We start from the raw sequence: 20,850 nt of genomic DNA on the forward strand, positions 1-20,850 counted from the left end.
GCCTCTGATCTCCAGGCAACTTTACTTACTAACATACAAATAAAATATCACATTTCAGCACAAATAGAATATCACCACACTGGCTCATTTTCTTTGGATGATAATTTGGTAGTTTATCAAGTTTTGAAGCATATTTGTGTGTATATATATATATATATATATATATATATATATATATATATATATACATATATATACATATATGTCTACTAGTCCAGAAGTTCAATTCATATATGTTGACGTAAGAGAAATCTTCAAATGTGAACAGAGGAACACCTGACAAAACATTCGTTATAACATGGAATCAGAAATTAAGAGCCACATAGCTATTCACCAGTCAGAAAATAATTATGTTACATAATGCCCATCTATAAAAGCTTAAACGATTAGGTAGACTTATTTAATCCAACATGAAGAGTCCTGCAAGACAACAAAATTCTAACACTAGTATTGGCAGAAGACTGGCACAGTACGTTTTTATATATGTTGAAAGGGTAGGAAGGAAGGAAGAAGAGAAACTAGGTATTGACCTACATGCTTTAATATTTTTAAGTGTTAATCAGGATGCTCTACAGCACTGGTTTCCTCTGAGAAAGGAATTAAGATTAGACTAGGATATAAAAGTATTGAGCTGGGTAAAGAGTGGTGATGAATATCTCTTTCACCAATAATGAAATATTCACGTATATGTAGTAAATTAATTCATAGTGGAATATGTGCCTACCTATATCACCAAGAAAACAAGCTAAAGCCTGAAGTTGATTCATTAGACATGAGAGCGTCTCAGCAGAATGCAGTTTAGGGGGTATGGAGGGAGCAGAGTCAGATTGCAATGGTTAGAATGATGAATGGGACATTGAGAATTACCAGATGAGTTATTGCTTCAAAAAGCAAACTATGAGGAGCAAGAGACCTGGAGTAGTGTTCCAAGGGAACGTTGGGTTGAGCACTAACCTTCTACATGGGGAGGTATGCACATAACATTATATGCTAAAAGGAAGGTCAAAAAAAAGTATATGAAAGTAAACATGAAGAGAAGAAAGCAAGATCCCTGAGAAGTGGAGAACTTCCATCCATAGAGCAGATGGAAAACTGGACAAGATCTAAGAGAGACGTAACCGCTGGGAGATATGTGCTATTAAGGATCAGTGAATATCACAGTGTAACACATCTCACCATGGGCCATCTACTGAGAATAGGGTGTGAGATGATATGGCAGTTAGTGTGAAGAGATAGAAGATTTGTGGAGTTGTGGAGAAAATGATATCTGACTGGAAGATCATAGGATTGAAGAAGCAACAGGCCATCATGCAGTTTGGAAACCATACATTCCTATTCATAAAATACTTCACCTTCCTGTGGATATAGACAAAACCAGTAGTTAAAATGATCCAAGATTTAGGTTTTATCTGGCAAGTATAGACAGGGGGTGGTAGCAAAAGAGTGGCCTATGAGCCGTTGAGTCCTAGGTGCTGGTTTAGTAAGGAAGTAGGCAGAGACCAGAAGGGAGTTGTCACCGGGCCAGGACTGAGCAGAAATTATGATTGCAGGACCGAGGGACCTAAGGGCTGTAGCACTAATTCCTACGTGGTGTTAGTGAAATTAGAAAAGCCACAGGAAGTTTTCAAGCTGCAGTAATGCTTCCTGTACAGAAATCCTCTCCCTTGACCTCTTCCTGTCTAAGAATCACTCTATAGACAGTGTCCTTTTTGGCAGCATGAGGATGTACCTCAGGCAGTGGCTGGATAAGGCTGAGGAGCATGAATCACGACCCCATCTGAAGACTTCAAGAAGTATCATGTGTGGCTGGCGAGATGGCTTAGAGAAGACAAAGGCTTTTGTCTTATAGGCCTGGCAACCTGAATTCAATCCCCAAAACCACATAAAGTTGAAAGGAAAGAAACAACCCCCCCCCAAAAAAAAAACTGTTCTCTAACCTCCACACATGTGCCCACATAGATCATGTACACAATAATGAATAAATAAATAAAATTGAATATGTAATGTCATCAAAGTAATGCATTGTTAGGAAGGAAATTTATTTTTATTTTATCTTCTATTTTGCTCAGTTAAATATAATCATTAGTTACCAATCATTTTAAAAATCTGGCTTCTTTGGTCATCTGCAACTTGAATTTCCAGTTTCAAACACCTGGAAGACCAGTGTGGGCAAGCAGTGTCGTCACCTAGGAGCACCTTGTGTCCAGCTCCCTCAAGTTTAATTTTTCTAGGAAATGTTTGGCAGTGATAAGTTTAAAAAGGTATCTGTTGAATTATTTCAGCTAAAGCAATTACCCAAATATAAAAATATAATGGCTGTGTAAGGTTTTCTATAAAGAATGATTTTCCCTTTCGGTTTGATTCTTGTCCTTTGTACTTTCCTGTCAGTTGTTCGTCTTTTGGTGACTCTTGGAATTATGATCTTCCTCTTTAAGAGCTTTAAATTTTTCTCCTCTCTCTCTCTCTCCCCCCTCCCTGCCTCTTCTCCCTCCTTTTCTCCCTGTTTCCTATCTATTTAAGGTGAGGATGCAAGGAGATGCAGCTCTTCTGAATAAAAGAATAAACACTCAGCCGGGGCTCACAGCACTTCCTGAGAACCCAAACCCTGCACTTCCACATTTCCAAGATACACCGTGTGAGCTGCAGCCAAGGACTGACCCATCCCTTGGTCAGCCAGTGAAAGACGGCCTTGTTATGGGTGGCCAAGGCGATGCCTCTGTAGATGCCATTTACAAAGCAGTTGTCGATGCGGCCAGCAAAGGGATGCAGGTTGTCATCACGACTGCTGTCAACAGTACAACTCAGATCAGCCCTGTTCCTGCTCTGAGTGCCATGAGTGCCTTCACTGCCTCTATTGGTGACCCGTTGAACTTGTCCAGCGCTGTGAGCGCGGTCATTCATGGGCGGAGCGTGGGAGGAATGGACCACGATGGCAGGCTGAGGAACGCAAGAGGAGCGCGGCTGCCCAAGAGCATAGACCATGGGAAGAACTCCAGCGAAGGAGATGGGTTGGAGTATTTCAAGTCAGCAAGTTGCCACACATCCAGAAAACAGTGGGATGGGGAGCAGAGTCCCAGAGGGGAACGGAACAGGTGGAAATATGAGGAATTTTTAGATCATCCAGGCCATATCCACAGTAGTCCTTGTCATGAAAGGCCCAACAATGTCTCTACACTGCCATTTCTACCTGGGGAACAGCACCCAATACTGTTACCACCAAGAAATTGTCAAGGGGATAAAATTCTGGAGGAAAATTTCAGGTATAATAACTACAAAAGAACTATGATGAGTTTTAAGGAGAGACTAGAGAACACTGTGGAGAGATGTACACACATTAATGGAAACAGACCTCGTCAGAGCCGGGGCTTTGGAGAGCTGCTAGGCACTGCAAAACAAGACCTAGTCCTAGAGGGGCAGTCTCCAGGTTCTTCGAATAGTTTGGAAAGTTCTCTGGTCAAAGACTACATTCATTACAATGGAGACTTTAATGCCAAAAGCATTAATGGGTGTGTGCCTAGTCCCTCAGATGCTAAAAGCATTAGTAGTGAAGATGACCTAAGGAATCCGGACTCCCCCTCTTCACATGAGTTGATACACTATAGACCAAGGACGTTCAACGTTGGTGACTTGGTCTGGGGCCAAATCAAAGGACTGACTTCCTGGCCTGGAAAATTCCTAAGAGAAGACGACGTTCACAATTCATGCCAACAAAGCCCCGAGGAAGGGAAGGTATACCAATCTTTATCCATTGTCAAATACTAACCTCTGTTCAAATATCAATTATTCTGTTTTGTTATCATCACTTTGGATTCTTTGGATTTGATTTTAAGATTCTTCATGACTCATTGAGGTCTCACAAGCTTCTGGAGCATAAAATGAAGAGGGGATGGTTATAGTCACCAATGTCATGTTGACAAGGGGTGAGTCATGAAAACCTTACAGACCCACTAGGCTCAGGGTGCCCCTAACCCTCAACCAGACTTCTAGAATCCTGTTAACTTCATCTGCCTTCTCTGTGTTTACATAGTTCTTTATTCAATAGAGGAAGGCAAGTGACAATGACTGGGGAAATATGGCCAAGGAAGGGCTGCTCCCATGGAGCAAGGTATGCCAAGAGACAGCTTTCCTCCACACGCTTACCTGTGACATCCAGAGGTGGGGCATTGATAGAATCTGGGTGAAGTTAAAACCATTACAGAAAGCAGCTGGTGACATCTGAATTCAGAGGAAGTTCTGGGTCTTTCTAACATGTGGAAATGTTTACATCAATAGTCTGTGTCTACTTAGCACAACCTGACCATATAAATTAAATGAAAATATACCCATAAACTACCATCTGACTTAGAAGAAATCAGTAGGGGTGTCTGCCCTCTCTTACAATTGGTACAATTGGCTGCAAGAAACATGCAGGATGTTTAAAGTAAATAGAAACATTTTTTTCTGAACCAGGAGAAATCATGCCCAATTCCCTCATATGAAGAAACAGAATTTCTCATCCTCTTAGGTAATAAAAAAATCACTCTTACAGGTATACATGGTTCTCTTAAAGAGGGTATTGTGCAAAGCGATTTCAACTCTGCTCAGACTTAAGCTGGCACTTAGATTTAATGGCAGGAAACCAAGAGCATTTTTGCCTGCACAATAAAAGGACTGTCTTTCGTCAAGGGGCCAGGAGGTCCTCAAACTCATGCTTATAGTGCCTAACATACACTTGTCACAATACACTTTGGGCCTGGTGTTTCTACTTTTGATAAGATAATGAATTCCATATTGTTACTCACAAAACATTTTATTCTTGATCCTCTCTGAGGCCAGCCGAGCATCTGTTAGGTTGATAAAGCTAAATATTTTTGACAGTTTGTTCAAGAAGTAATTAGAAACAGCAAAAGTGGGCTCTTATAAGTGGAGCCACTCTAAATACAAGACAGAGTCATTAAACTGCTTTACAGTTTCTGTGCGAATGAACCAAGGCTGTTCAGGTGCCATTTTGTAAAAATATATACCTAAAGAAAGATTACCACCCTCCCCAAACATGGTTCTTGCCCTGGTCTGCATCCAGATGCCATTGTATGCCCTCACAAGATAAAGGCATGCATTGTTGTGTATGTAAGTAAGTCTGTATGGCATGCATGTGTGTTCACAGTCACATAGGCACAATATATGGGTGCACATGCACATGTGTATGTGCACCTGGGGAGATCCTGAAGGTCCCAGGTTGATGTCAAGTGTCTTCCTCAATCTCTATTTACTGTACATATTGAGGCAGGGTCTCTCACTGAACCTGGCTCCTTTGTTTCAACTAGTCTGGCACATTGGCCTGTCTCAGCTGGAGTTATAAGTGGGCCACCACACCTGCCTGGCTTTCATGTGGAGATCCAAACGCAAGTTTTCATATGTGGGAAGCAAGCATTTTACCTGCAAAGTCATCTCCTCAAGCCCCAAATCATCTTCCTTTAACACGTTTTGCATTAAACAGCAGACTGAAGCCTCCTGCTTCATATTTGTTTGAATACGTTTTTTTTTTCTTTTTTTAAATTTATTTATTTATTTTACATTCAGACCAAATTTTTCCCTCCCTCCTCTCCTCCCAGCCCCTCTTCCCCAAACCCCCACCCCAATCTACTCCTCCTTCGTTTCTCTTCAGAAAAGAACAGGCCTCCCATGGTTACCAACCAGCCATGGTATATATCAAGTTGCAGTAAGACTAGGCACCTCCTCTCCTATTAAGGCTAGACAAGGCAATCCAGCAGGAAAGAAAGGGTCCCAAAAGCAGGTAACAAACTCAGAGACAGCCCCTGTTCCCACTGTTAGGAGTTCCAGAAGAAAACCAAGCTCCAAAACTGTAAAATACATGCAGAGGGCCTGGGTCAGTTCCATGCAGGCTCCTGGTTGTTGGTTCAGTCTCTATGAGCCCAGTTTAGTTGATCCTGTGGGTTTTCTTGTGCTACCCTTGACCTCTCTGGCTCCTACAATCCTTCTTCCCCCTCTCCTGCAGGATTCCCCAAGATCCACCTGATGTGTGGCTATGGGTCTCTGCATCTGTTCCTGTCAGTTTCTGGGCGAAGCCTCTCTGATGAAAGTTGAGCTAGGCACCAATCTATGAGTATAGCAGAATATCATTGGGAATCATTGCATTGACTCTCCCCACCCCTGTCCCAGTCGTGTTTGGTTCTATCCTAGGTCTCAGGGCTAACATGCCTCAGGGTCCTGGCCATCAGAGTTGAGCTCCCTCTCATGGTGTATGAGTCTCCAGCTGGATCAGTCACGGATTGGCCACTCTCACAATTTCTGGACCACCATTAGCCCAGCACATCTTGTAAGCAGGACAAATTGTAGGTAGAAGGTTTTATGGCTGAGTTGGTGTCCTAATTCCTCCACTGGAAGTCTTGCCCGATTAAAGAAGATGGCCAGTACAGGTTCTGTCTAAAACCATTTGGGTAGTGGTGGTGCACACCCTTAATCCCAGCACTCAGGAGGCAGAGGGAGGCAGTGTGAGTTCGAGGTCAGCCTGGTCTGCAGAGATCCAGGACAGCTAGGGCTACACAAAGCAGTGAAACGCTGTCTCAAAAAAATTCCCCTCTAAAAAAAGAACAAAACAAAACAAACAAAACTTTTGTTATCAAGATACATGAAAAGTATTTTTAATACTGGCTGTTTATATTATTATAGTTTTGTAGTATAATTCAGATCAGGAATGGTGAGATCTCCCATAGTTCTTTTATTGTTCAAGATTGTTTTAGCTATCCTGAGTTGGTTGTTGTTGTTGTTTACATATAAAGCTGAGAGTTCTCCTTTCAAGACATAAGAAGAATTATGTTAGAGATTTGATGGGGATTGCCTTGAATCTGTAGGTTGCTTTGGTAGGATGGTCATTTTTACTATATTAGTCCTAATAATCCTTGAGCATGGGAGATCTTTCCATCTTCTGATATCTTCAATTTCTTTCTTCAAATCCTTAAAGTTTTATGATATATGTCTTTCACTTGCTTGGTTAGAGTTACCCCAAGATATTATATATTATTTGTGGCTATTGTGAAGGATGTTGTCTTCCTGATTTCTTTCTCAGACCATTTGTCATTTGTGCATAGAAAGGCTACTGATTTTTGTGAATTAATTTTGTATCCAGCTACTTTGCTGAAAGTCTTTATCAGCTGTAGGAGTTTACCTGATGGAATTTTTAGGTCCACTCATATATTCTCTCATATCATCTGCAAATAATGATGCTTTGACTTCTTTCTTTCCAATTTGTATCCCCTTGATCTCCTTTAGTTGTCTTTCTCTCTAGCTAAGACTTCATGTACTATATTGAGTGGGTATGGAGAGAGTGAACAACCTTGTATTGTTCCTAAATTTAGTGGAATTGCTTTGAGTTTCTATAGATTTAAGCTGATGTTAGCTATGGGCTTCCTGTAAACTGCACTTATTATGTTTAGGTATATCCCTTTTAGACTTTTATCATGAAGGTGTGTTGGATTTTGTCAAAGGCCTTTTCTGCATATAATAAGATGATCTTTTTTTTCTTTTAGTTTGCTTATATAGTGGATTACATTTGTTGGTTTTCATATATTAAATCATCCCTGCATCTCTGGGATGAAGCCTACTTGATCATGGTGAATGATCTTTTTGATGTGTCCTTGGATTCAGTTTGCATGTATTTTACTCAATATTTTTATATCTATGTTCTTTTTTTTTGGGGGGGGGGGGGGGGGTTTCGAGACAGGGTTTCTCTGTGTAGCTTTGCGCCTTTCCTGGGACTCACTTGGTAGTCCAGGCTGGCCTCGAACTCATAGAGATCCGCCTGCCTCTACCTCCTGAGTGCTGGGATTAAAGGCATGAGCCACCACCGCCCGGATATATCTATGTTCCTAAGGAAAATTGGTCTGTAATTATCTTTCTTTGTTATATCTTTGTTTGGATATCAGGGTAACTGTGGCCTCATAAAATAAATTGGGTAATGTTCCTTATGTTTCTATTTTGTGAAATAATTTTAGGAGTATAAAAAAGTATCTTATTTAAAAGTCTGGTAGAATTCTGTACTAAAACCATCTGGGCCTGGGTTTTTCTTGTTTGGGAGACTTTTAATGACTGCTTCTCTTTCCTTAGGGGTTATAGGTCTATTTAAATTGTTTATCTAATCTTGGTTTAACTTTAGTAAGTGGTACCTACTGAGAAAATTATCCATTTCATTTAGACTTCCCAATTGGAGGTGGGGTACATGTTTTTAAAGTATGTCCTTATGATTCTTTGGGTTTCCTCAGTGTCTGTTGTTTTGTTCCCCTTTTCATTTCTGATTATGTTAATTTGGATATTCTCTCTCCTTTTAGTTAATTTGGATAAGAATCTGTTGCTCTTACTGATTTTCCCAAAGAACCAACTCTTTGTTTCATTGATTCTTGGTATTGTTCTCTTTGTTTCTATCTTATTGATTTCAGCCCTGAGTTTGATTATTTCTTGCTGATTATTCCTAATCCTTTTGGGTGTGATTTCTTCTTTTGTTGTAGAGCTTTCAGGTGTGTGTGCTATTGAAGTTGCTAGTATGAGATCTCTCCAGTTTTTTTATGTTTTTTTTGGTTTTGGGGTTTTTTTAGGCACTTAATCCTAAGTTTGGGTGTGTGGTGCATTCATTTTCATTCAATTCTAGAAAGTCTTTAATTTCTTTATTTCTCTCTTGACCCATTTTTATTTAGTAGAGAGTTGTTCAGTTTCCATGAGTTTGTAAACTTCCTATTGTTAATAGGCAGCTTTAATCTAGGCTTTCTGGGAGTGGGATGATTATAGGCCTGGTTTTGTCTCTGTTAGGTGAGTGTTTTGTTCCTTAGTTTCTGCTTCCTCACTGGACTTTGGGAGATTGTTCTGGCTGTGTGTTGCCTGGTAGGAGAATTTCGGTGGACCTGTTTCCCTGGTATGCTCAGCTGGTGTGTTCCCAGTGTATGTCTGATGGTGTTGGAGACTGGGATACTAGGATGAGTGGGGGGATGGAAGGTTGGAGGAGAAGATCTTTGTGATACATTGGGGATAGGGTCACAGAGGAAAGGGAGATCACAGCAGATTTCCAGCTTCAGAGCTGAGGATGAGACTGGATTCATTGAATCTGGGGGAGCAGAAGTAGAAGTGTGTATCTGCTTGCCTCCTACTTGTTGCCCTTAGAAGCAGAAGATCTATGGGATGCACAGGAGATGGAAACAGGGTGGGTAGGAAAGGCTGCCATGGGTGTTCTGCTGCAGAGCTATGGAGAGGAGAGGAGTGACTGTGGAATCCATAGCAATGTAGAAAGGGGATGAAGGAAGTCTGCAGCAGGTGTTCTGTTGCAGAGCTAGGGATGAGACTAGGGGATTAGATTTGGAAGGGAAGAGGGAGTGGTGAAGGTCTTCGGGTGGCTTACCTGTTTCCATGGCCTGCTAGACAGCTGTGTTCCCAGGAAATGCCTGCTGGTGTTGTGGAGGCTTGGATCATGGGATAAGTATAGGAAGGAAGGTTTAAGGAGAGGATATTTGTGATGTACTGGGGATGGAATCAGAGAGGAAAAGGAGACTACATCAAGTTTTCTGCTGCAGAGCTGGGGATGAGTCTTGGAACATTGGATCTGGAGGAGCAAAAGGCTCAATTTTTTTTAAGATTTTTATTTTTATGTTTATCGATGTTTTTTGCCCGTATGCATGTATCTGCACCACACGAATACATGGTGTGCATGGAGGTCAAAAGAAGACATTGTATTCCCTGGAAATAGAGTTATAGATGGTTTTGAGCCACCATGTGGGTGTTGGAGATTGAACACAGGTTATCTGCAAGTGCAGCAAATGCCCTTGACCACTGAGCCATCTCAGCCCCAACATCTACCGTATAAAGTCTATTTGCTTTAGTTTGGTTACCAGTTCGTTTGAATATGATTTTTTTAAACATCTTTCATTTTAATTGACCTTTCCCTCTGTCCCATCATCTCCTCTATCCACTCCCTGTCACCTCCCTGCTTAAACTTTTCCATTCTCAGCATTCCCCTTCTATTTCTATATTTCGTATGTTCTACCATTCCCCTCCCTGATACAAGCCCATCCCAATAGCTTGGCTTCTACAGTAACTCCAAGTTGAACATGCATATTTGGAGATTGGAAAACTAGGATCCAAAAACGAAGAACATATGACATTTGTTTTTCTGGGCCTTACTCAGCATAATTTTTTCAAGTTCCATCCATTTACATGCAGATTTCTTAATTGTATTTTTATTTCCAGCTAAATAAAATTCCATTGTGCATATGTACCATGTTTTCAATATCCATTTATCAGTTGATAAACATCTAGGCTAATCTGGCTTCCAGGTTATTTTGTGAATGGAGCAACAATGAACATGGATGAGAAAGTATCTCTTTAATAGAATATAGATTCCCTTGAATATACATCCAGGAGTAGAATGGCTGGGTCAGATGATAGCTCTATTTCCAGCTGTTTGAAGAACCACTATACTGTTTTCTATAGTGGGTGCACCAGTTTGCACTTTCACCTCATAAGGGTTCCTCTTTCTCTACAACCTTGAGAATATTTGTTGTCACTTCTTGATGATAGCCATTCTCTCTTGAGTGAGACAGAAACCCCAAGTGGATTTAATTTGCATTTCCTTTGTCTAATGATGTCAAGCACTTGTTAATTTATATATTAGCCATCTATATTTCTTTTGAAAAGTCTCTGTTCAGATGTATTAGTTTATTTTTTGGATTGGGTCATTTGTTTTCTGTATGGTTTTGTTTTTGTTCTTTGTATGGCCTGTGTGTTAATACTCTTTTAGATAAATAGGTGCCACCTGCCTCTTTTGATCATGTATGAACTAGCCTTAAAGGGTTGCTACTCAATAATAATCAAAACCTAAAATTCTTATTTATTATGAATAAATCTTTTCACTGTTTTTGATGCTATCCCTTCGTTCTTCATATTTCATTGCACTTCTATGTGTATTCTGAACTTTAAAGACGTCACCAGAGTGACACAAAAATGTTTCCTTTCCAGGAAACATTCATGGTAGGACAAGTAGAGAGGCCCTTGTTAAATGAACAGGAAAACGTGTACAGAGAGTATCAGTGCACAGGAGCTCCCTTCCTAGACTGACACTGTGACTTGGTCTACATGGTTGTCTTTGCAGGGATAGTGTAAAGATGGCTCTCTGGTTGGTTGACTAAAGCTGTCAACATCAGCCTTATTAAAACTTACTCATTTGGAGGCAGCATGGTTTCTGTTTTTCGGTTCACCATTGTCACATGCACAGGCTTTTGAGAATGTGGTTACAGAACCAAAAATTGGCTGTATGTATGCTCCAGGGTTGTGAACTTAAAAGATTGCACCTGGGAACCCTCTTTGGGAGGCATGCCTTCCTTAATTTATTTTAAAGAATGGTGTTTGTGTACTTGATGACAGGTGATAGCTAAGTTGTAGTCTTAGTACTGTGATTCTGTATCCCAAATGTTCCATATATGTTCACACTTCCTACTCTGTCTTCCTAACCACTGTTGAAAATGAATCTTTTCATAGATAGCCACAGTTGTGGAGCTACATTTTGGCTAGCATTATGACAAAGGCAACCAATGCTCTGTTGGCATAAGAATCTTCTTAGAAATGAAGCAGAGTCATGTTTGGAGGTAATAAGAAAGATAAATCCAGGCCAACAAAGTCAGTCCCTAATCCAAATTTGAAAGATAGTAAGAATGAAAAACTAGATCAGCCCAAAGATATAAATATCAAGAAAAATACTAGACTGAGTGAAAAGGTAGGTAAGACTATAAACTTCACTGTAGTGACCTTTTGTTCCCCATAAGCAAGATTGAACCAGACTCAGAAGTTTATCCCTCCTCAGTCTGATAACTAAGATCAATGTAGATGCCAGTTCCCAAGATTTAATGCAACATTCATCTAGACGGCAGCAGATGGAATCTAAAATCTAAGGTGAATCAAATCCATGCTTCTGTGACACATTTTGCTAGAAATTCAAGATTGCCCCAAACTTTTATTCTATTGATGTATCATGACTTGATAAGATAATATTACATTGGAATAGATTTGCTTCTTAGTAATTCTGTAACACTTAAAAATACTTCAATCCTTGGCCGGGCGGTGGTGGCGCACGCCTTTAATCCCAGCACTCGGGAGGCAGAGCCAGGTGGATCTCTGTGTGAGTTCGAGGCCAGCCTGGGCTACCAAGTGAGCTCCAGGAAAGGCACAAAGCTACACAGAGAAACCCTGTCTCGAAAAACAAAAAAAAAACAAAAAAAAAAAAAAATACTTCAATCCCAGTAGACCAGAAGTGGCTGCCAAAGTGCTGATGAGAGTAACATGGATAAGATGATGATTGGGGGAAGGGGGCCTTGGTTGGCACACTGAAAATGCCAGGCTTTATTAAGAGCTTTCTTATCAGTTCTTCAGCTGGGAAATTATCTTCATCCTTCTTATCACAAATAAATCAACTTTTATACCAAAGTTATTATTTATCACTAATTTCTGTCATCTCAAAAGTACTGAAATAATATTACTCTAAAGTTAGTAGGATTTTTCACTTTAAAGATGTTCTTTTTAAGTATTTACTGTTATCTTCAATGTTTCTATTTAATAATTTTATAACAGCTAATAAATGCTTCATATTTATGTATTACTTCAAATCTGAGTTTGCCAGAGTTTAACTAGCACTGCTTAGCACTTGTACTATTGGTCATTTACTATTTTTCTTTCTTTTATGTATTGATTGATTTATTCCATCAACAAATATTAGTTGTGCATTCATATACTAAGCTTTATGCCACCTTCACAATTTAAATAACTTCATTCTTCTAATATCCTATGTGAGTTATTTTTAAATATGAATTTATACAAATATGTAATGGTTAAAATATTGAAAGATTTTATAATGTTCTACTTAAAACATTATCACATATATCAGTAGCATTTTGGGAAAGGCTACTTTGGTGTTTGTAAAGCAGATTTGTGTTCATGTTCATTAAGATCTCTGACTAATTAAGATGTAATCTTTAGCTCCACTTTATGGAGGAGAGAACTGAAGCTCAGAGAAGAGGCATTGTTAAGAACATGAGTCACAGGCTGTTCAGGCAGATCCCAACCTTGGTCTTCTAACTTTATACATAGGATTCTTCATCACCCAGAACCCCAAGACATGCTAACAATAGAATGGGAGTCTTGAAGACAGATGCCTTGTTTCTGTTATGAAATCTGTGATATGACTGGTACTCCATCCTTTGTCGTTAGACTGATCTATGGAGAGAGACATACAAATTTAGAGGGTAGCTTGATACCATGTCCATTTAATAAAGTAATAGTAAATTCACCCTTGGGCCAGGATTCTTGAACAGATAGATGTACAGTACTAGGCATGTGTTTCCTTCTGTGGAACAGTTCTTAAATCCTATCAGAAAGTGTGTGGTTGCCCCAGTAACATTCATGCCACTATTGTAGTGGATAGTCTTGTCTCACTGATCATTGTATCTCACAGGATTCATAGCTAGGTAAGACTATTGACTGTTGATAACCCCCCACCTCACCCCCACCAAAGCCTACACAGCATTCTCTGGTACTACATAAACTAGTCAAGAAAGGAAGCTTCCTATTTAATACTAACCTGATTTCTCCATATCCTGTGACCATACCGTGCTTTATCTTCAGCAATAGATTTTTGCCATCAAGTTCTTGGTGGGCACCCATGAACCATGCAATATCCTATATTGTTCTTGGAATCTCCAGGATACCGCTGACCAATAACTGGAAAGGAAGTATGCAACACCTGGCAAAGGGCTTTTTGTTTGACCGTCTATGGCTTCTGGGAGGAGCATTATCCTGCTTGCAGAGCAATCCCAATTAAATGTCTTTCTATGAATATATGTATATATGAAGCTTAATTTAATAGTAGGTTTTCATGTTTTTTTCAAACAACTTCAGTGTTGGTTATCTATCTTCTACCCTCCCCACACACACACACTTTGTTTTACTTTCCCATTCCTCTATTTAAACCTCCATCCCTATTTTCCCTTTGATTCCTCATGTCACCTGTGTTCCACTACCCCTCATCCTTAAAATCTTTCTTTTCCCTTCCACTAATCATCTTAGATTTTCCAGTTCCCTAGATTATATTCCAGTTTAAACACACAAATCTAAAGATTCAATGCTAAGATCCACATATGAATGAAAACATACAAGATTTGTCTTCCTGAGTCTGAGCTTCCTCGGTATAATACTTTCCAGTTCCCTACATTAACCTGCAAATCTCATGATTTCTTTTTCTTTACAACTGAATAAAATTTTGTTGCATACAAGTACCATACTTTTATTATCCATTCATCAGATGATGGACATCTACACTGCTTCCATGTCCTAACTATTGTGAGGAGAGAAGCTATAAAAGTGGAGGAACATGAGTCTCTGTAGTTGTAGATTCTTTTGAATCTGCATGCCCAGTCATGGTATGTTTATCACTCTAAAGGTGGTGGGACATGTGAGAATGGAGCTGATAAATGAGAGGGACTAAAGTCTCATGCACTAGCCAATTTTATTCAGAGCACTGGACAATTTATACTCTGAGGGGTAAAAGGAGTCACTTGAGAAATTGTACAATCACAAAGGCAAGCCGCACGTGATGAAAATATGTTTTTTTGATAGGGGAATATGAATAACAACAGCTGAAGTCAACTCGGTCCTATCTGCTACACTGGGAGGGGCATGAAAACATTCCAAGAACAATTCCATGTTTTTGAAGAAGCCGAGGTCATGAGACTCTTGTCTGGGTTTCTTGAAGTTTTCTCATAAGCACTTAGAATTCTTCTCTTGGACTGTGTTGAAGTGATATAGTTGAGACATAGAGGAGATCTATTTCTAGTTTGTTTTGAAGAACTACCACACAGATTTCCATAGTGGCTGTACCAGCTTGTACTCCCAACAAAAAATGAATGAAGGTTCCCATTCCCACATCCTTGCCAACATTTGTTGGCTTTATTTTCTTAAACTTAGCCATTCTGACTAGTGTAAGATAAAATCTCAAAGTAGTTTTAATTCACCTTTCCATGGTAGTTAAGGATCATGAACAATTAAAAAATTCTCTGATTGGCCGGGCGGTGGTGGCGCACGCCTTTAATCCCAGCACTCGGGAGGCAGAGGCAGGCGGATCTCTGTGAGTTCGAGGCCAGCCTGGGCTACCAAGTGAGCTCCAGGAAAGGCGCAAAACTACACAGAGAAACCCTGTCTCGAAAAACCAAAAAAAAAAAAAAAAATTCTCTGATCATTTTTATTTCATCTTCTAAGAACTCTGTTCAGTTCCATAGCCCAATTTTTAAAGGAGTTGTTTGTTTTTCTGGTATTTTGTTTTTTTAGTTCTTTGCACATTCTAGACACTAATCCTCTGTCAGATACATAGCTAGTAAACAATTTTTCCCATTCTGTGGAATGCCTCTTCAGTCTATTATTTTCCTTTATAGGACAGAAGAATTCATGCAATGCCACTTGCTGGTCCTTCCTTGTCTTAGCTACTATTACTGTCACTATTAATTACTATTACTGTGATAAAGCACCGTGACCAAGGCAACTTATAACAGAAAGCATTTGATTCGGCTTATGGTTTCAGGGGGTTAGAGTCCATGATGGCAGAGCAAAAGAACAGCTTAGAGCTCACATCTCGATCCATATCCACAAGGCGAAAGAGTCTTTTGAAGCCTACAGTGACACAACTCCTCCAACAAGGGCATGCCTCCTAATCCCTCCCAATCAGTTCCACCAACTAGGGAGCAAGCTTTCAAATACATTAGCCTATGGGAGCCATACTCATTCAAACCACTGCAGTCCTATTTCCTGGGTGGCCAGAGTCCTATTCAGAAAGTCCTTACCTGAGCCTGTACTCTCTACTCTTGCTTCCAGAATTTCTAGAGTTTCAGTTCTAACATTGAAATGTTGGTTCATTTGTAGTTGATTTGTATGCAGGTTGAGAGAGAAGGATAAAGTTTCATTTTTGTACATGTAGGTATCCAGTTTCCCCAACACCATTTGTTGAAGATGCTGTCTTTCCCCCAGTGTGTGTTTTTGTCACCTTTGACAAAATTCAGGTGGCTTGGACTTACATCTTTTTATCCTCTAATTGAGTCCCTTCATAGTGTGTCAGGTTTCGCACCAGTGTCAATATGTTTTGGTTAGTGTGGCTTTCAGCAATGAGAATATCTTCAGCAGAGATTTTTTTGGTTTGTGTTTTAGTTCAGGTGTATATTTAGCTATCCAGGATCCTTTGTTCTTCCATGCGAATGTTAAGATTATTTTTCAATTTCTGTAAAGAATTGCATTGGAAATTTGATGAGAATTGCTTTTTATCATTATTAAACATGTATGAAGGGTTATGTAATGATGGCCCTGACTAGTGGCAGCATTATTACTAGAATGAGACTATGAGATTATGACCAAAGATAAAATGATAAAGTCTTCTACCAGTTTCTCACCAAGCTAGGAATAACCTGACTTGTAAGTATATAAGAATCTATTATAGATAAAGTATTAAGTATCTTTAAATAATATGCTTCTCCAGTATAAGTTTTATAAAAATATTTGTGTGTGTTTAATATTTTTAATGTTACATTTATATGCTTAATTTCCCTGTTTTTTATTTATATGTTAACTAATTTATAAGGAAGTCTTAATTAAATCATTAAGCATAATTTTCATTTGATGACAATTTGAATATATTTTGTTCCTCTCTGATACCATCTGTAAGAGTACTTTTAAAGAGTTTTTTAATATTTTGTAAATATACCAATATTGTCCCTCAGAAACAATGATACATGATCATATATATGATATATATCATACACATATTAAATAAACATTTTCCTGGAGATATATACATATATATACATATACATACATACACACACACACATATATATATATATATACACATATGGTTTTATCACAGAAATGCAATGCTGTGCACCTTCCTTTTGTGTAGTTTCAGAAACTACTCTCATTACTCCAGGCCACTGAACCATCTATGAATAATGTAGCTCAGTATGACTGTATCTTAGAGCTTCAGAAGCAGATTTAAATGAAGAGACTATGGTCGGTAATAAACTCAGAAAATTAAAGACCACTGGAAAATCATCCAGGCATGGATTTAAAAATTGATCCTAGCACAACAGATAAAGATGCTTGCTTCCAAGCCCAAGGACCTGAGTTCAATCCCTGGGATCCACATGGTGAAAGAAGAGGATTGACTTCTGCAAGTTGTCCTCTGACCTGCACGCATGAGCCATATCACCAACACATGCATGCACACACATGAACAAATAAATAAAAATATTTAATCGAAGATAAATTTGGACATGTTACTAAATGTCAGTAAACAATATTTTTATTTTAAATAGCCTAGTAGCCTATCTTTTTATGATGTCTATTATATTTACATGTGTGTATATATTCATATATGTGTATGTGTATTTTTGATGTGGCTTTCTTAGCTGTAAAATGATTTTATTCATGCTGGACTTAATATGGTGGAAAGAGGTTGAATATTCTGGAATCAGTACTGTTCAATTCTGGCCACATTATTTACACTCATTACTCTCATATGTAAAATAAAATTAGTTTGTAAGATTATCATATTAAATGATAAAGTAGTTCTTTTTACACAAAACAGCCCAAATTTTTTTACTGCCCCTATTCTTCACTTAATTGAAATTATAAATTGAGAACTTAAAAATATTCTGACCTATCAAATTTTTGTTCATTTGTTTTGTTTTGTTTGTGGGGTTGTGTTTGTAGACAGGGTGTTCTCTGTGTAGCCCTGACTGTCCTGGAACTCCCTATGTAGACCAGGCTGGCCTTGAACTCAGAGATCTGCCTGCCTCTGCCTCCCAGGTGGTAGGATTAAAGGTATCCTAACAAGTTTTTCAAATTAAGGTCAACAGGCTAATTGTTGCATCTTTTGTTTCAGTGTGAACCTGAATTCTGTACTTCATCACAATTCTGAGGTCTCTCATTGCCAAGGGAGACCTGGGTTAGACGGAGCTTTCTGTACGGGGGTGGGGGTGGGGGGACACACTTCCCTCCTACTGGCAGGAAGTTCATTTAAAAATAAGTGAAGTTAAGCATGAGTTATACAGTGAGACAACTGTAGAGTAAAACATGATCTCAAAAAACAAGAAAGGTGTAACTATGTATTATAGTTCCCTAAATGTAATACATGTAATACGTATAATATCTTGTGTGTCCCTTTCATGAATGTGCACACAAAATAGAACTATACCATGGAATGTGATACTGTACATAGAAGCCTTCTGTATTCTAGAGATGTGGATACATTCAGCTCACGTGGGCTTTTTTTGGACAGAATGACACATCTCTGTATGAAGTGTGGCAGGCACAAAGATGTTGTTTGTTCTGGCACATATTCTATCAGATATTCCTAGAAAACTTGGTTTCTTTGAGACAAAATAGGAAACTACACAAATGAATACCTTTGTGTTACTTGACTGCACAGATAGAAATTCCTGTTCTCAGAAATGAAAGTGGAAACACTTTTGTTATTCTTAGTGTGTGCTAGTCTGATGAGGAGGTCACAGAGAAATTATTTATAAATGACATTCATGTCTATCATTAAAATTTAAAGACAAAAGCTAATTTCTTTGCTGATAAGTACTTACTATCCATGAAGCTTTTCCTGAACTCTGAATTTTTATATAAAAGTGGCTTTAGTAGTGAGGAGCATACAGATAAGGGATAGCTTTTTTTTAAGATCATCAAAAATAGCAAAATATTTCCAAAGGCATTTTGATATATACACATTTCCCTCATTTTTTTTTTCTGCTTTTCTTGAGGGAGGGGCAGAAGGTATGCACACACCCCATGCATGCAAATACCCAGTCCCAGTGGGTGGCCAAGTTCTGTGGAGCAAGAGGACTTCACAGATTTGCAGTGATGGCAGGGCAGGAGAGAGAAGCCTGCAGAGTATGGGCCCCTCCTTCCTCCAGCAGCAAGGCCTAGGCATGGCTTCTACCCTTCTCATTCTCTGACCTCTGGGGTGCCTAATGCACTCTACATAATAATTGCTTTTCACTAGGCTGTGTACAATGTGGCCTTCCATCCTACTGATCACAGAAAACAGAGCTGCAAGATATGTATTACTGGCCTTTTATCAACAGGGAAAATGAGGCCTAGAAAATGTAAATGTCTGGGACTGGAGAGTTAACCCAGCAGTTAAGAGCATTTGTCCTTGCAGAGGACCCAAGTTCACTTCCCAGCACCCTCATGGTGGCTCATAACCATCTGTAACTCCAGTTCCAGAAGATCTGATGCCCACTTCTGATATCCACAAACACCACGCATGCACAAGGTGCACATATATACATTCAGGCAGAACATTCATACAAATGAAATAAGAAAAAAAAATATCTAAAACCTTTTAAAGAAAGAATATGTAAATGTTCAGTTCCTGTTTTGTTTTTTTTAAAAGAGATAAGATTCCAACCTGTTGACTCTACAGCTCCCCCTCTTCCCTGAGCACCACTCTTACCTTTGAGAGCCTAAGGCAGTGGAGAAAGTGGGTCAGGGCTTGTGAGCTATGTGGTTGTGTGTGCGGAAAGTTATTTAAATTCCAGGCTTTTTATTTTCGAAACACTGGCAATGTCAAAGCCAAACTGCCTTTCATTCCACTGATGCTTCAACTTAAAAGTCCCAGAATCCGCCCGGAATCAAGCAAGGACAGAACATATGATGGCTGGGGGGAGGGGAGCTCCTTCCCAGTGCCACACTCGCCCTCCAGCAAGAGAGTAGAATAGAAAGCATGTTCAACAATTACAGGTCTGGGTAATGTGGTTTGGTCTTCATACCTTCACTTAGGTGGAGCCCGAGAAGTTGAAGACCCTAACAGAAGGTTTAGAAGCCTACAGCCGAGTCCGGAGAAGGAACAGAAAGTAAGCATTTTGGTTTTCCACTTTGTCTTTCCTTCAGGGACTGTGACATCTCACTGATTGGTTTCATGTTGTGACCCAGGTACTATTCTTTGATATTTCTCATCAGAGGACCGTAATGAACACCTCAAATGATCTATGGCACAAAGACATTTTCTATGTAATTTGTGTGTGTGTGTGTGTGGCATGTGGGATTTGCTTCTTCATCCATTCTTTCCTTCCTCCATCGTCACCTCCTAACTTACAGGAAAGAAAGTGTGATTAATACTTCTTCAATGGCAATGAAATATGCTCTACAGTTTTAGTGAGTCTGTTGCTTGCAGTTCAAGTACTGGAGAGGGGAGCACCCTGCCATATGCATGGACAATCGTTGGCAGGTCCCCCACTGGTCAAGTGATGCCAGTGACTTTGCTGTTGTGTCACCAGAGTTAGGGACTTGAATATAAGTTCTCTTAGAAATCTAACACAAAGTTGAACTTTGAGCCATTATTATTCAAGTTTTCCTGGATTGCTTTGGTGAATAAAATATACAGATAAGCAGGTAATATTACAAAGTATTTTTATAAGGTACTTTATGAGTTGTGATCATTGTTTCACATTAAGGTAGAGAAACACATGTAGTTCTGTATGTGGATACAGAGGATTATTTTCAACCATGTTATTGACATACCTCTTCAGTTCCCCATTTTCCAACAACCAAATATGATATGCCAGGGCTGGCAAGATCGCTGACTCAGCAAAGGTACTTGCCCCTGAGCCCGATGGTCTCTGGAACCCTAGACCGGCACAGTGGAGAAAGAAAACCAGCTCCTCTGAGTTGTACTCTGATCTCCACATGTGCACATGGTAGTGGGTGCACTGCACACATGCGCATTCACACTAAGTAAATGTTTTTAAAAGAAGAATTGCACATTAATCTTTATTCATT

At 39.4% G+C, this 20,850-nt stretch overlaps 1 protein-coding gene across 7 annotated transcripts in view; it reads left to right on the forward strand.

The window, feature by feature from the left end:
- The window catches only part of Mbd5 (methyl-CpG binding domain protein 5), a 367,675-nt gene that overhangs the window by 334,213 nt on the left and 12,612 nt on the right, over positions 1–20,850 (forward strand). For 6 of the 7 annotated variants that reach the window (XM_028879644.2, XM_028879704.2, XM_028879987.2 and 3 more), the window contains 2 exons: positions 2,521–3,729; positions 19,852–19,925. In XM_028879644.2, coding sequence (XP_028735477.1) covers positions 2,521–3,729; positions 19,852–19,925 — 1,283 coding nt within the window. Of the gene's footprint in view, positions 1–2,520; positions 3,730–3,830; positions 5,519–19,851; positions 19,926–20,850 lie in introns of those variants that run through there. The other variant, XM_037204752.1, reaches the window with a different exon arrangement.

The sequence above is a fragment of the Peromyscus leucopus genome, chromosome 4 (assembly GCF_004664715.2).
Source record: "Peromyscus leucopus breed LL Stock chromosome 4, UCI_PerLeu_2.1, whole genome shotgun sequence".
Taxonomy (NCBI): domain Eukaryota; kingdom Metazoa; phylum Chordata; class Mammalia; order Rodentia; family Cricetidae; genus Peromyscus; species Peromyscus leucopus.